This window comes from Rosa chinensis, chromosome 1, assembly GCF_002994745.2.
Source record: "Rosa chinensis cultivar Old Blush chromosome 1, RchiOBHm-V2, whole genome shotgun sequence".
In the NCBI taxonomy this organism is placed as follows: Eukaryota; Viridiplantae; Streptophyta; class Magnoliopsida; order Rosales; family Rosaceae; genus Rosa; species Rosa chinensis.
The window spans coordinates 16,579,017-16,595,716 of NC_037088.1; the positions used below are offsets into that span (position 1 = coordinate 16,579,017).

General features: G+C 39.3%; 1 protein-coding gene across 1 annotated transcript; it reads left to right on the forward strand.

The window, feature by feature from the left end:
- Positions 1-16,232: 16,232 nt before the first annotated feature.
- LOC112202368 lies at positions 16,233-16,700 on the forward strand. Its single transcript, XM_024343357.1, has one exon. It carries the CDS (start codon positions 16,233-16,235, stop codon positions 16,698-16,700), a length of 468 nt encoding a protein of 155 aa, XP_024199125.1.

The following is a 16,700-nucleotide window of genomic DNA, read 5'->3' on the forward strand; positions in this document are numbered from 1 at the left end:
CACTATGCAACCAAGTAGCATATTTCAACTGCTTCCCCAACTTTTCAACCAGCTTGAAGGATGCAGCCCACTGCCTCAGACTGAGAGTCAAGACAGACGGGATCTCAATGAAAGAAGAAATGCAAGAATTGGCAATAGTATACAGAGTGTACTATAAACTGATGAGCACCACAGTGGAACCAAAGACAAGGATCTCCAACATCCCTGGTCTCACTACTGGATTCCTCACCAGCCAGAAAAACCATTCACAGCAGATTCATAAGGTTGCTTGGAATGAAGTAACTTTTCCTCTTGAATGGAAACTGTCCGGTCCAAAAAAGCTGCCGGAAAGAGCAAAAGCAAAGATCTACGAGAGTAGACGCACTGGAGAAATCAGCCTCAACTTTGAAGATCACAGGAAAAGTGATGTCTGTCCTGAAAACATCAGGATAAACAACAATCTTCTAAGAAGAAGCTACAGCACCAGAGAAGCCGGTGTCAGTGGTACAAAACCCACTGTTGAAGAACCAATATCAGAAGAAGATCTGGAAGCTGATCTATGCAGACCAGTCCATATGCTCAGAGCTAAAAAGCTCTCTGATCTTTACAAAGAAGCTGAGAATTGTGAAAGTCCTGAACGATTAGAAAAACTAATCGAGGAAATGAAAGAATTCAAATGCAGAAAGACAAGAAAAGTCTTTCCTTACCAAGATGTTGAAATGGAAGAAGGAGGAAGCTCCAGAACTTTCATAAAAAAAGAAACAAGGGAAATAAAACTCCCAGTTCAGAAAGCCCCCACGGGTAAAAAAGGAGAAAGAAATTCTCAAAGATTCGTCCCCGAGGACAATCTGCCAAGAGTTCCAATCACGAACTACGGCATCTGGTTGAATCTAGACAAGAGTCTAGACAAAAGAAAAACCATTGACCAATGGGTAGATAGCCTGATGATGGCTTCTGCACTGACCCTTGGAAAATTTGAAGCACCAGATTTGCAGGTGTACTATGAAACTACTCTCACTGGAGTAGCAAAAAAGTACTACCTATCTTTCAAGGAAACTACCAGAGGAAGAGACTGGCTTGAAGAGATAAAAAATTCAAAGTCTCCGTATGATTTTGCAGTACCCCTGTACGATCAATTCTGTGGAGATCTCTCAAATCTGAGTGAGAAAGCCAAAGAAACGGCAAAGTCGAATATCTATGCTCTCAAGATCTGCGACATGAGATATTTCGAAGAATACCTGAATGAATTTCAGGAATATTACTGTACAATTGGTGAACTAGAGAATACTGATCTAGTTAATCTGTTGCACAGAAAGCTCCCTGAACCATGGAGAACAGCTGTGAGAGAAAGCATAGCTGAAAAACCAATTGAAAGATTTTCAGTTGGAGGAATTGCCGACAGAATCCGGCAACTACTGAAGGAGCAATGCAAAGCCAATCTTAGAGCTAAGATGGCTAAGAAGCAACTCAAAGGAGTTGAAAATTTCTGTTACGGAATACTGGATATACCCACAAACTGGGGATGTCATGAATCCAAATTCCACAGAAAGAAGAAAAAAGAAAAATATTACTCGAAAAAATTCAAAAAGAGTAATCAGAAAAAGAATTGGAGATTCAAGAAAAGCTCCAATTACAAGAAGCAACAGGATGAAGATCCAAAAAGAAATTCTTCAAGAAAAAGAAGAATACTCAGCAGCATAAACAACCTAGCAAGAAAGCTTGCAGATGTTGGTTGTGTAAAGCTGAAGGGCACTATGCCAATGAATGCCCGGAAAAGGGTAACAGATCTACTAAAGCTCTCTTTGAAGAATATGAGCAAATAGTAGAGGTAGCAAACATGAAAGGCTACGAAATAGCCTATTCTGATGATGAAGATGACGACAGGTCAGTCTATTCTGCCTGGTCTGAAGAAGAAGAAAGTTCATCAGAAGAGTCTGAGATAGATTCTGAAGTAGAGTACTTCAAATCCAGACAAATGAACGTTTTGAAAGTCAAAAACTGGGAAGAAAGCAAGACAGAATCCTTCATGTCTTCTTATCAGGTGAACCCTGGTTCGTTCGTCTGTGACTACTGCTTATGTCACGAGAAGAATGGTCTCCCTATGTTCTGTGAAGAATCTAAAAAGACGTATCACAAAGAATGCTTCATAGCTGAAGCAAGAAGAAAAACCAAGAATGGTCTTGTCAGCCAATGGATTGAGCAAGAATATGAAGAGTATTTCGCTGAGAAAAAGGCGAAAGAAGTTGAAACTCTGTTCCAGGAAACCATGGAACAAGTTGCAACAACTGTAGTCCAAGAAACGACTATGGAACAACCATCTTCCTCAGAAATAAAGGAAGAAATCATCGGTGAAGAAACAATCGATGAAGATATTGAACTGGTTGAAATACCAGAAAATGTTCATCTCTTAGAAAGACAAGAGGTAGCTGCGGATACTGGTACATGGGATCTACTTGGCCAACCTTCCGGCAAGTTTGATTACAAAGTCAGATATGATCCTCCCCCTGGTTCAGTAATCCAGACAGCAAGGAAATAACTCCTACAGATTGGGATGATGATGACAAATCACCCACTCAGGAAAATGTTCCAGAAGAATGTAAACCACTCATTCCAACGGAACAAGCTCAAGAAAATGAGCCTCACCAATCGAAAGTCGTCTCTACAAGTAGATACAGCAACTACATAGAGATCGGACTCAAGTTCCCTGATCACAGGAAATATCATCTACATGCTTTTGTAGATAATGGATCAGGTTTTACTGTTGCAAAGAGATTTGCAATTCCAGAAGAACTCTGGAACGAAGACAAGAAAAAGTCAGCTACTGGTGTTACATTCGATGGAAGCCATCTCACCATGAAAAAAGTAGCAAAAAATGTTCATATCACCATTGGTGGAGGAACATTTATCATCCAGAATGTTTGGCAATCTGAAAGCCAAGGATCTGATTTCTTGTTGGGCAATGATTTTATTCTCCAACAACGATTCATTCAGGATGAAGAAGCGATAGGCTTCAGAAAAGGAGAACGGGTGTTCTGGGCTGACCGCCTCCCACATGCATTCAGTGTGGCCGGTCCCGGTTTTACTACTCAGTATCAGAGATCGCAACAGAATAGTGGTGATCTTACCCCCTACAAACCCAAATTTCAACCCATACTCCAAATCAAACAACAAGAAGAACTGCTTGTTGAAGAATCTTCAGAAGAAGAAGAAGAAGCTAGTAAAGATGAAGAAGCTAGTTTCATCCACGAGCACAACCTCAAGCACTTTCAGAACAAGCTTGAGTCTCAACAAACTCCCACTCTTGACAAAATCAAGAAACTACTCGAGCAGAATGTGGACACAAATCCTCAGAAGTTTTGGGAAAAAGACCCAGTGGTCTGTGAATTGAGATTGCATGACATGAATGCTATCTGCCATGTCAAAGCCATTCCTCAGTACAAAGAGGAAGATCAAAAAGAATTCAGAAGTGATATTGAAGATCTCCTGAAGAAGAGATTAATTCAACCTTCCACTAGCCCTCATCATGCTCCAGCATTCTACGTGAGAAATCATGCAGAGAATCTAAGAGGAAAAGCTAGAATGGTTATTGACTATAGAGATGTCAATAAGAAGACTGTCAAAGACGGATATCAGATCGCTCAAGTCAGAGTCCTGATCAACCAGCTCAGAGGAGCTAAAGTCTTTTCGAAATTCGATGCAAAGTCGGGTTTCTGGCAGGTCAAGATGCATCCTGAGAGTGTACCTCTCACTGCATTTGGAACACCACAAGGTCATTACGAGTGGCTAGTAATGCCTTTTGGTCTCAAGCAAGCTCCCTCAATCTTTCAAAGAAAGATGGACAACATCTTCAAGCATGTAGCGGAGTTCTGCGTCGTCTACATAGATGACATCCTGGTCTTCTCCAAAAACAGAGAGGAACACATGAAGCACCTCCACGAGGTAGCAAAGCTGATAGTCCAGCATGGAATTATCCTAGGTGAGAAGAAAATCTTCTTTATCCTCGATGAAGTTGATTTCCTAGGAATAAACATCAAGAATGGAGTCATAAAGCTCCAACCTCACATCCTTGAAAAAATCTGGAAGTTCCCAGACAAAATTCCTGATGCTAAGAGTCTAGAGAGATTCCTTGGTGTCATAAATTATGGGAGAGATTTCATCCCTAGAATCTCAGGGTTAACAGCAATGTTATCTCCCAAGACAAGTTCCAAAAGGAAATGGAACTTCACAGAAGATGATGAAAAGATCGTGAAGCAGATAAAAAACCTCTGCAAGAACCTCCCTCCTCTTCAACAACCAGAAGAGAATGATGAAATTATCCTCCAGACAGATGCGAGTGATAATTACTGGTCCGGTGTTGTTCTGGCGAGAGCGCCTGGAACTAACATTGAAAAAATCTGCAAATTTTGTAGTGGCAAGTTCAGCCCTGCAGAACTGAATTATCCCACAGGGGAAAAAGAAATTTTAGCTGTCAAGAAAACGATTTTAAATTCTCCAGCTTATCTGGGAAAAACCTTTACTGTCCGCACCGATTGTGCTAGAGTAAAGAATTTTAAAAATTTTAAACTTGACAAAGCTGCTGATAGAGGAAGATTAGCCAACTGGCAATTGTTTCTTAACCAATATGATTATACTGTTGAATTAATTGCAGGAAACAAGAACTATCTTCCAGACGCATTGACCAGAGAACTGGCAATGTTCAGCCAAAGAGAAGAAGACGACGAAGGTCGTAATCCCAGAAGCAGAAGGACTGGGAAAGAACAGGAATCTGAAGAAGATCCAAAAGAAACCAAGGAGAAAATCCTTAAAAGGTTTCTGCTAAGCTCAAAAGGCTTGGCCTCAACTGATCAATCCCAGGGTAAAGGATTGGCTAGCCCGTCTCAAACGGCAGACGGTAAAGGCACATCAAGACCGTTGACGGCTGCTGCTTTGCCAAAAAGCAGACCAACTCCTAGTGGAGTTATAAATGTTTTTAATTACGAATTAAGAACTTTTGATACTCCTGTGTTCAGAACTGGCAGGAGACTAGCGTATCACCAGAAGGCAATCCTGGACAATCTCTTATTTGCCTTTCAAGAAAGAAGCAGTGGATTAATGTTCCCAGCTCTGTTTGCATTAGCTGAAGAACTCTACGAGAATGGTAGACCACAAGGTGAAGAGCTTCATACACAGCAGAGTGCTGTAAGGAAAGAAAAATTATCCTTCCTTGAAAGTCCAGAAAGTGCTAGGGTCCCTATCATAGCACTCAATGAATCAGACTGGTATGAATTCCATAATCTGATAGGAAGGCACAATCCTGAAAACCTAGTTCCTCCAACCCTCTTTATCGTCTCAGGACCGTATGTTGGAAGATACCTGGTCAATGTTCAGAGTGAACATCCTCAAGAACACAAGCTATGGCTTGTTGAAAATGGTTTTGTCCATAATTTATGGACTAAAACTAATGATGATCTGAGAGGCTTGCCGCCTATTATTGTCAACACGGTCAAGAACATCAGAAAAGACAACTGTATGCTTCGTCTGAAGTTCAGATCCACACCTCCTGAATGGATCCAGAAGACAGATGGTGAAGTTGAATATATTCCTCCATATCATTATGTGAGAATTATTCAAAGAAGATATCTTCAACCAGCCTGTGTAGCATACAACGGCCAACCGAATTCTAGCATTCCCTGGATGAAGGCCATGGCTCTTGACTACATCAAAAAGATCATCTCTGAAGACAGCAACAACACATTCCTGGCAGCAGGAGAAAAGACAATTATCACTGCTTACGATCATCCTGACGTAGTCAGCAGCGATATATTCCTATCTCTAACCAGAAAAGAGATAGACTCGACAATGGCATGCATGCGTTGGGTGGAGAAACTTGAAAATGACAACCACTACAAGATGTATGTTGATACAGACGTCGAGGATAATGCAACAACAACTCGCATGGCCCAGACAGACAACAACTCCTTTGTCTTTGGCCACCATTCTGAAACGGACGAAAACATGTGAAGCTACAGGTGAAGAATCAGCACCAAAATAGCAACTGTAGAACTTTAGACTTTTCTAAAGCTACTTTTGCTTTTTCCTTTTCAAAAAGAAAAGGTTAAGTGAAAAACATTTCACTTGTTCCTTTTGCTTTTCCCAGACCGACCTCCACCAGCAGGAGCACTACGAAAAGCAGAAGTCACGGAGTTGTCCTGTACATTTTTGTATTTTGAATTCTAGTTTGAGTTCCGCTCCCTATATAAGGAGCTTCAGCTTCTCTTAGTAGGCATTCGAAAATTTCCATATCAGCTCTAGATTCGAAAATTAGATCAGAAAAACCTCTCAAAATAAAAATAGAATAGCAGTGTGCTTCCTTTCCTGTTTAGGTGTGAAGTAGTGTGCTTCCAATACAAGTAAGTAACTGTTCTCATTCTTATGGATAGCTAAACAGCTTTTGCTGTTTACCTGAGAATGAGGCTCTGATTGTTTAAAGTTTTATATGTATATTTGAATAAATAAATTCAGATGGATGTTCACCCACTTCTTTAATTTATAAAATGTTTATGTCATTATCTTTACATATTGTAATCATCTTTATCATGCATAGTCTACTATGTCAAAGTTTGAACATTCGAATGCATGCATCCCATGGAAAGCTAAAGTTCTAAAGCCTTACTATTCAGCCAAAAGAATCAGTTTTAAAACAGAAAAATTAGGACAAGCAGCAGTGATTCCGCCCTGTGAGTAGCCGTTTAGACAGGAAGTCGTTAGGCGAAATGTGGCATGTTGAAGGCTAGTCTTGTTTTTGTTTTAATGTTTTTTTATTGTTTCCTTTTTACTGAATAGAACGGTAGAAGAATCTAAGGTCAACATAGGATACAGATGGCATTTGTTTGTTAAGACTATCCCTGTTAGTCTTTGTCTTTCATCAATAGTGAAATACCAAAGTGTTGGGCAGTTGGGAAAAATACCAAGGATTTTTGGGTATGCGGGAATTACCCCTTTAATATATATGTAGAGGGCCCTTCTAGTGAGGGATCCCCACTTCTGCAAATTTTCAGCCAAATCGGTGATCGTTAAGTTATCAAACTAGATTAAATCAATGAACGAACCAAATCTGTCAAACTTGAACTGTTCATACTTATAATCTTAAGTCGCCGTTTTGAATGCCTTAACGATAATCAATTTGCTGAAAATTTGCTAAAGTGATCTACACATTAGGACCTAAAAACTTGAACAGTTGAGATACCAAAATGTGATCGAAAAGTTGGTCTAATGCCCTATCCCTAGAAAAGACCAAAAACAGAGGATCCCTTAGTGAAAGGCCCTATATATATAGAGAGAGAGAGATCTTATCCAGAGCGAAGCTTCGCTTTGAAATTAAAGTGCGCATTTAGAGTTTAGGGTCACTTTTCGATCGCATATCCACATCTCAACCGTTCAATTTTTAGATACTAATGTATAAATCATCTCTACAAATTTTCAGCCAAATTGATGATCGTTAAGGTATCTAACTCACTTAAATCAATGTACAAACTGAATCTGTCCAACCTGAACCGTACTAGCTTTAAAGCAGTTATCACAACATGGTGGCCGGTGTTCGATTTCGGTGATGTGGGTGATGGATTTTCGATGGGAGGCGATTGGAACCAAATCTGCTTTCCTTCCAAGTGGTGTTGCCGACTTTTATTGGTGGCTTCGATATGGTTTTTGGGTGAATCCTTGTCAGTTTTTGCTTGGTTTCCAGTTTGGAGCTCTTGATGGTCGGAGATGCTCCGTTGACGACATCCGAGATCGGCAATGACCTGGTTCAGGCGGTGCGACGTGGTTCTGGGGGTGCTAGTTTCGACGGCAGCGCTGGGTTGTGCACGTGTGGCTGCTGTACGAAGGATTGGGGCGGGGCCTGTTGGGCCAGTCTGCTGGGTTTTGAGCCCACTGTTTCTTTGGGTTGCTTCTGAGACTTAAGGATTGGGGCTGGGGTTTTTTGCCCTAGGCCCATATTATTTCTTGTTTTTTTGGGATCCTATGTTAGTAGCTTAGTTTACTTTCAATAATTCCCTAAGTTTTTAGGGACCATAGCTTTGGTACCGTACAGAATGATCGTTGGTTCTACACATCTTGGTGCAAAGTTCTTTGGTGTACCGCAATTGAGTGCATTGGCACTGGGAACTTTGTCTACTATTATTTTTAGTTTAGAATTATGTTATTCTGCTAGGCTTCTGAAAAGAAGCGGAATTGTTTCAAGTGTAATGACACTTATCCTCCCTAGTGGGAACTATGTACTGTGTCATTCTGGCCTGTGTTACTATGAATGAAACCATTATATTTAACTAAAAAAAAAAAATAGAACTTTTAAGTTAGAAGCAGCCTGGCTAACACATGCTGACTTCCTTAAAATAGTTGAGAACTTTTGGAACTAGTGTCTGGATCCTAACCCTTTATAGAATTCCGTTGCAGTTTCGAATGCTTTCTCTCACCATATTTCTCATAAGGGCTGAGAAGTTTTTGAGAATTTCTTGAATAAATGTTCAAAACTCCAAAATGATCTTGCCTTTTATCAAAATCAATTCATGAGTTTCCCTTTTTCTAACTTCTTGAAAGACAAAGTTGAGATTGTATCTAAAGAGATTATGCATTTTCAACATAATGACGAACTTTACTGGGCCCAAAGAGCCAAAGCCAACTAGCTTAGCCTAGGTGATAAGAATACCAAATTTTTCCTTACTCAAGCTACAATTAGGAAACAGAAAAACAAAATTTCCAAAATTATAAATGATTATAATATTTGGATGACTAATATTGGTTATGTTTTTTGTGCAGAGTTTTAAAAGGAAACACAATGCTTATGGTTACCAAATTTCTAATGTTGATTAGGATTTTATCAACATCATTGAACCCATAATTTCTGTAGACAATGAAATGTTGACGTAACCTGTATCTTCTCTAGAACTTGATAAAGCCATTAACTCCATTGGTGGTTTACAGGCCCCGGGGCCTGATGGTCTAAGTGCTCTGTTTTATCAGAAACGTTGGGATATGGTCAAGGGAAGTATTCTTTCATTAGTTACTGTAGATACCTCTACTAGCAAGCTAGTTTGCTATCTCACCAAGCATAAGTAACACCCTCTTAGGGGGGCTCACAAGTCATGGTGGGACCCAACCGCGACATGCATCCCGTAGCCCGATGTCCAAGCTATGCCACGGTAGTCGGAAGCGGCCAATATCTCCCCCGGAAACCACCTTCCGGGCCTTGCCAACATGCCTCCACAACATGCTTTGACTACTACAAATAGGACTCTTTGTCCCACATTGAAGAAAATATAAATGAGAGGGGTTCCCTTACCTATAAAAGGGACCCCTCCTCCCACTTAAACATCCATCCCATTACATCTCATGTAATTTTCTTGGGCCGCAAGGCCCAACACACATAGTTAAGCTTTCAAGTGGACGTAGTCTCCCGCTAAGGCGGGAGACGAACCACTATACTTCTCGTGTCTCATTTTCTCTCTCTCTCATTCTTTACGTTAATTAGAGCCTTCGGTTTCTAACATTAACAGTTACAGGTGCGAGATCTGAATGGAGGCTATGGTGAGGTATTCTTTCATTAGTTACGGGGCCCGAGGTCATCTTCTCATTTGGCTCTGGGTCGTGTTGTGCAAGGATCGGTGCTAGATCCGACTGGAGGATCTAAACTCACATCATATTGATGCAAATCACTCTATGCAATCTCCACTAAAAAGTGAGTGGCTCGAATTTAGACTTTTAAATGTTGGTAATAAACCATAAGCCTACCTTACTAAAAACCTCACGACCTTGTATGACGATGGAGCTGGTTCCCCCAGAGTCAATGTGAGCTTCTTGTTCATTTCTCGCCAGCGAAGCTGCCGCCAATAAAACATGTGTCAGCGCCGGAACTGTCCTTCTTAAGATCGAGGAAGGCATCGGCAAGCACTTCTTCAATGAGCTGCTGGAGTTGGACTGGATGGCAGGTAGATGGGGAGGGGGGAAGAGAGAGAGAGAGAGAGAGAGAGAGAGAGAGAGAGAGTTGAGTGGCAGTTTGTTATTATTGAATTTTTAGAGCCCAGAAGTGTCTTTTTCCCTTTAAATGGGGTGAATGAGAATTCTAATTTGTTGGTGGGGTGAGTGAGAATTTTTTGGGTAAAATTTAAGCAATGGATCAATGCGTCAATTATTAATTGTATAAAAATTAATATTTGTGGCTATGCCATACTTAAATTTCAATGCACGAAATATGCTAGGAATGTAAATGTGCCGTTGTTATTTCTTTGTATTTTTATTTTTTTTAAGTAATGTCTTTATTTATAAAGTTGAGCATATCAAATTAATGTTTTACCATAGTAAGTGAGATAAGGCTTGATGAAAGTTTGTATTACTCTAACCTTTGTAGATACAAAAATTTATTACGAGCCCCTTATATGCAAAGCACACGTGATCTTACTTTAAGTGATAGACACACCAAACCACTACACATGGTGTGTGTGTGTGTGTCATCACATACATGATTTAAAGCTTGCAATTTAAGGGAAGATTTTCATCAGGAGAAGCATCCAAAAATATGTTACTTAAGACATATGCATTGGGATAAAAACAACCTGGCTGATGAAATAGATTTTCTAAAACTATACACTACATCATTTATGGTGCACACAAGAAATAATGTTATTCTCCATATAGAGCATCCCCATGGGGTCTCATTCCAGTGCCCCATTTGGTCATCCCTGGTTGATAGTGACTCCCTATGTATAATCACCAATTATTTTTTGTTCAAATTGAGACAAGGATTTAAGTAACGCCAGTGAGTGAAATTTATAGAGAAAGAGAGGTCCTCCTTCTCTCCAGACATCTTCTCTAGATTTGCCAATATTTGAGAGTCCACAAGCACTCCAACTCCACCCATCACCTTCACCTCCATCTCCACCTTCACCCAACTTCTTTTCTCAACCAGATCTGGCTACTTCACCATCTACCACCTCCTCTTTTTCCTCTCATGAAATTTTTAGTGACAGAAAGATCTTTGTTCATCACCACTTTCGCCTCCTCTCCATACCACAATTCCTCCTTCTCCACAAACCAAATTTCTTCAAAACTCACAGGATTTTTCTCTCTCTAGCTGAATTGTACCTTCAAATTTGTTTAGATGAGTTTAACTAGATCTGCTTACTTCTCCACGACATCTAGACAAGCTTTCGCCCAATGACGGATTTTTGTCCACTTTAAAGAGGTTGTCCATATTGCCTCGACAATCACACCCTCTATGATTACTCTGTTTCTCTTGGGTTATCTTAAGCCTTGTGTGTGTTCCAATAGGCGGAGGCACAATATGGTTCTATGGTGGTGGCTTCCGTTCAAGAAGTGGCATTAATTTGGTAGCGGTACTACTTGGCGGCAGCGGAACAAATTGCGGTGGCTGTTAGATAGGATTCTAGGGTTTGCTAGTTTTCTTTGGGCTTTTGTCTATTATCTGGGTTATGCCTATTGTAAGCTTTATTTTATGTTTTCTAAAGGCCTCATTTGCTGGAGTCTTATGTACCTCTTGTATTTTGCTTGATCTTTTGGATATTCTAACACAATTGTTGACCAAAAAATAAAAGGATGAGGATTTGATTTCAGAATATTAGGTGCACGGAAAAGCAATTTAACCGGAACTATGGGAGAAGAGGTATACAGTGACTAGAAAAGAAAACAAATGAAATAGACTCAATTATGCATATATTACATATTCAATTGCATCAACCCTTTACAATAGTTTCTATAGAGGCTCTAATTAGTTATATTATGTACTAAAGTAAAATGGGTTTGGTACTATCCATTCAATAGTGATGGGACCATTTTGCCCTTGCATTCTTTGGAATTTTACTAAAGTATAATGGTGTTTGGTACTATTCATTCAATAGTGGCGGGACCATTTTGCCCCTGCATTCTTTGAAATTTTACCTAATTACTCCTAACAGGTGTCCGTCTTTTATGTTACTAAGTTGTTTTAGGGTGTTTTCTCTTCTTTGCTCCACTGAACAACAGAGGGAGCTGAGTGATTCCATCTGTTTATTCTTGTTTTGCTCCGCTACTCTTTGTTTGTTTTCCACTTTTCCTTTACTTATGTTGAGTGATAGAGAGAGACAGATAAGGATGATTGTTCTTTTTCTTTGCACGACCTGGCCAGAGAGAGAGGGATGGAGAACTGAAGAGCTTTCCATCTAAGGAAGAAGATCATGAATCTAGGTATTTAATTTTTGTCTTTCTTTTATTTTTATTTTTTATTTTTATAAGTTTCTTCTGGTTTCTCATGCATTGATTTTTTTGTTTTGATTGTAACATTTTCATACTAAAGAGCATGAACAAGATGAATTCTACCTGGGACTTAGAACCGTAAAACCAGCCAAATAGCACCGAACTGGACCCAAAAACCCTGTTTGGTTCGGCACTCCAATATATTTGCCTAAGTTTTTTCTGGTTCGGTTCTAGAAGATGCAAGACTGCTTCAGTTGCGGTTCACTTTTTTTTTTTTGCTCGGAACCGAATAACATATGTCCTTCTATGGTTGGAGGTTTGGCTAAGCTTATTTCCTTAAAAAAAAACACTTGGCTATAGGAGATCCCAAGCCTAGTTTATAAACAAAAATGCGAACATGATTTGTTCTTCTCTGCTTCTCAGCCCTTTCCCTTCGATCAAAAGTTCAGAACCCTAAAACTCCTCTCAAATCATCTCTCAATAGTCAAAGACTCAAATCTAGATTCATCTCTCATTTTTCAATCCATTGATCAATTCAAATATCCGCAATTCATCCCTTTGATCAAATTCTCGAACTCTCTCTCTATGTATCCCTCTTTAACCCCAAATTAAAACCCCTACTCAATCCGGCTTTTTTTTTTCCTGCTGGTTTCAAACTTTCAATTCAAGCTATACGTGAAATCCCTCTCTAATTCTTCTAAATTTGTAGGCTATATGATTTGATTCTTCTTTGTATCACTAGTACTTATTTGGTTTGTAAATTGATTGGTTTGCTTTGTTGAGGATTTTGGGTTTGCTTTGTTAATGGATGAGCATATATACAGTAGCAGCAGTGTGTACGAGTTGACAGAAGTGAAGCAGGCAACCAAGAATTCTTGTTCGAGAATGTTCTGTGGGACTGGATGTAGGAACCGTAAAATGGCAAACACCGAATCGATTGGACTCGGTTCGGTTCTACTTCGGTTCCAGAAATTTTACCCTCAGATCCAAACCGATTTCATAGCAAAATTTTCAGTCTCAGTTCCTTGGTTTTTTAACAAGATCCGAACCGATCCCAGGCCTAATGAATTCTTTGAAATTGGTTTAGAATATGAAAGTTAAAAATCATGTGTGACAATCTATATATGTTTGTTTTGAAAGAAACTTGTAATCTTTCACTGAATACTACAATATAGCCCTCCTAATGTCATATGTCCTTATTGTTACTAACTTATGAAAATTATGTGAAGATAGTCAAGATATAGACAACATCTTATGTCCATTCACCGTCACTAATTTCCACCTTCTTCTACTCCTTATTGATGCAGTTTTAGAGTAACCGTGGTTATGGAGATGAGTCTGTGAAAGCACCACCATCATTATAGGAAAACCAGCTTATGAAATATGTAAATTTACAATGACAGTATAAAGCTTAACAAGCAAACAAACCTGCGGTATCACGCGGGAGAAATTAGATAGTAGATATACTAAAGCAAAATGAGGAATGTTACTATTGAATGACTAGAGTGTTTCTCACTTTGTCCCCCAATTTTCTTTGCTCTTTGACGCTTTTTTCCCTGATTGCAATTTTTTGAAAACTGTAAAAAAAGTAAATAGACAAACTTGGTCAAAACTCGTTCCTGCTCAAAACTTCGACCTTATGAAAGTGGAAATTGCATATGGATGAATAAAATACGATGGTTTGAATTATCATGAATAAGGCTTTTTTCACAATTCTACAAAATTTAATATGTAATTGGACCATTTTGCCTTGACATGCTCTCTGCTGTTTTACCTCCTTACAACCGCTCAATCAGCTCGACATGCGGAGCTTTTAGCTTTGGTGCTGGGGGTACAGTTGGCCATAGATAATCATCTTACACCTTTGATTGTGGAGACGGATTGTTTGATTTGGTGTCAGCTATATCCTCTTCTTCTTTGGATATGTCGGACCTTGGTTTTCTGCTAGTAGACCTACGGGATCTGCTGCATATTGCACTGGATGCTTGTGTTGATAAAGTTGGCAGACAGGCCAACGGGGTGGCACATATTTTGGCTCAGGAAGCAAAGTTTACTGATCTTCATATAGATTTATTTTCTTGTATTCCTTCGTCTGTGGAGGATAGATTAATCTCTGATTGTAATGATGCTTAATCAATGAATTAGTCTTTCATTCCCCTAAAAAAAAAAAAGTGATGGCAGATTTGTTAAAGTTGAAGTTCAGATTGCCAACAAACTCTTGCTTGATTTGTAGTTTTTTCTTTGTTTTTAAGAGAAACTGTTGATCGTATAATAGTTACTCTAACAACTATTTGTTCAATGGTCTCTGTCTGACTCTATGCATATAGATATAATTCATGAATATGTTCTAATATATATGAAGATTATCTATTAGGGAGCTTCTATTCATACCTCCAAAGTTGGCATTTGGACCTCCCAACTTAATAGACCTCCAACTTACTTTTATAAATAACCAATTTGCTATGTAAACCTCCCTAATTTTCCCACAACGCCCATCGTCCAATAAAATCAATAAAAACTTCTTTTTTTACGTTCTATTCATACCTCCAAAATCGATAGTTGAACCTCATTCAATTTTTGAAGATTTCACAATCCTATTTTACCATTGATACAATTACGCTGCACAAAAAAAAAAAAAAAAAACTCCAGTTGGTAGTCAATACAGTTTCTTTTCATTAAATCAATTGAATATGGAAACACGTTGGTATACTGCTATCTGAGATGTCTGGATATTACTCCCAATTCTCAAATTTTTTAATTAAACTGAGTTTTTGGATACAAAGTTTTCATCACTTAATTATGGTTTATGTACAGGTACCCATACTGAAAGTGGTCATGGTGTTCTAAAGCCAGTCCAACATAATACTCCTTAGCTTGGAGAGAGACACATATTTACTAATTGCTTCGAGTTGGGTAAAAAGCGCAAGCAGTAATATAATAGGCAATGTACAGCTTAGAATTTTGCGAATTGCCTCATCGAAACATACTGTTTGTAGAGGTAAGAAGAGATTTTTTTTTTTTTTTTTTTGGGTCAGTGAGCTGTGGTCTGTTGGTTATCTAGGATAACCGATATCGTGGAAGTCACAGGTTCAAATCTCACTAATATCATGGAAGGTGGGGTAGGGTTAAAAAATTTTTTTTTTAAAAAAAAGAGATTTTTCTTTTCCTCTTTTGTATTCTTATTGGTAATTTGACATGAGTTGACAAAGTCAACTATAACTTGAAAAAAGAGACCAACTACCAATTTTAGAGGTATGAATAGAAGCTCCCTATCTATTATGTTTAAAATTTAGAAAAAACAACACGCGGCCGCATTTGCTAGTGTATAGAAAGAATGAAAGAAACATGACAACGTGTAGGAAGAAGTTTGTCATGGGCCACTTCCGATGGCAAAGCCGAAATTTTGGCCCAAAATTTCAATTAAATAGAAGGTTTTGGAAATTGGGTATCAGCCATCTCCTTCCTCTGAAACCAGTAGAGGCTAGAGAGTATGAGCATGGCACCCCACTCCATTTTCAGCAAGAGCCTCAGATTTTCTCTACTGCTTTGTAGAAATCGACACCCAATGGAGGGATTTGTTTCACATTTGGGTAGAAGACTCATCAGCAACACCGAAATCCCAGCCGGCCAAGACGATTCTACGGTCTCCTACCTGGTTAATCCATGTGGGCTTTCCCCAGAAGCCGCCGTTGTAGCATCCCACAAGGTAAAGCTTCGATCTTTGGTGGAATCAGACTCCGTTTTAGCGCTTTTGAAACACTATGAATTATCAGATGCCCATATCTCAAAGGCTGTGCGGATACACCCACATGTTCTGGTGGCAAATGCCCAGGAAACCCTTTTGCCAAAGCTCGAGTTTTTGTGCTCCATAGGAATGTCAAGGCTCGACCTTGCAAAAACACTGACCTACAACCCAATTATTTTGACGCGAAGCTTGAAAAACTGCATTATACCCTGTTATACCTTCCTCAAAGAAATGGGATGAGAAAGCCTGAATTCTTCAGTCAACTTGTGGATGGGTCAAAGAAATGGGATTTGACCCTCAAAATGTGAGCTTTGTGAAGGCCATTCCCGCATTATCTGGGAAAGAGACGACATGGAAACGATGCCAAGAGGTTTATAAGAGGTGGGGTTGGTCGGAGAATCATATAGGTTCTGCTTTCAGGCTGTCTCCACAGTGTGTGGTTATGTCGGAGAAGAAACTAATCGGAATAATGGAGTTCTTAGTGAACAAGATGGGGTGGCAGTCGCAAACAATTGCGAAATATCCCCATGTTTTGACTTACAGCTTGCAGAAGAGAATCATCACGAGGTTTTCAGTTGTTCGAGTTTTGTTTTTGAAAGGATTGATAGAAGAGGAGATCGTGAGTTTGGCTAATGTGATTTCGAGGTCGGAGGAGTCCTTCTTGGATAGGTTTGTGAACAGATATCTCAGACAAGTACCTCAGTTGTTGGATGTGTACCGTGGAAAAGTGGATATCCAGGATGTGTTGTAA

What these genes read in the sequence shown, in the direction of transcription:
- LOC112202368 (XM_024343357.1), top strand. Translation starts at nt 16,233, where the DNA reads ATGGGATTTGACCCTCAAAATGTGAGCTTTGTGAAGGCCATTCCCGCA.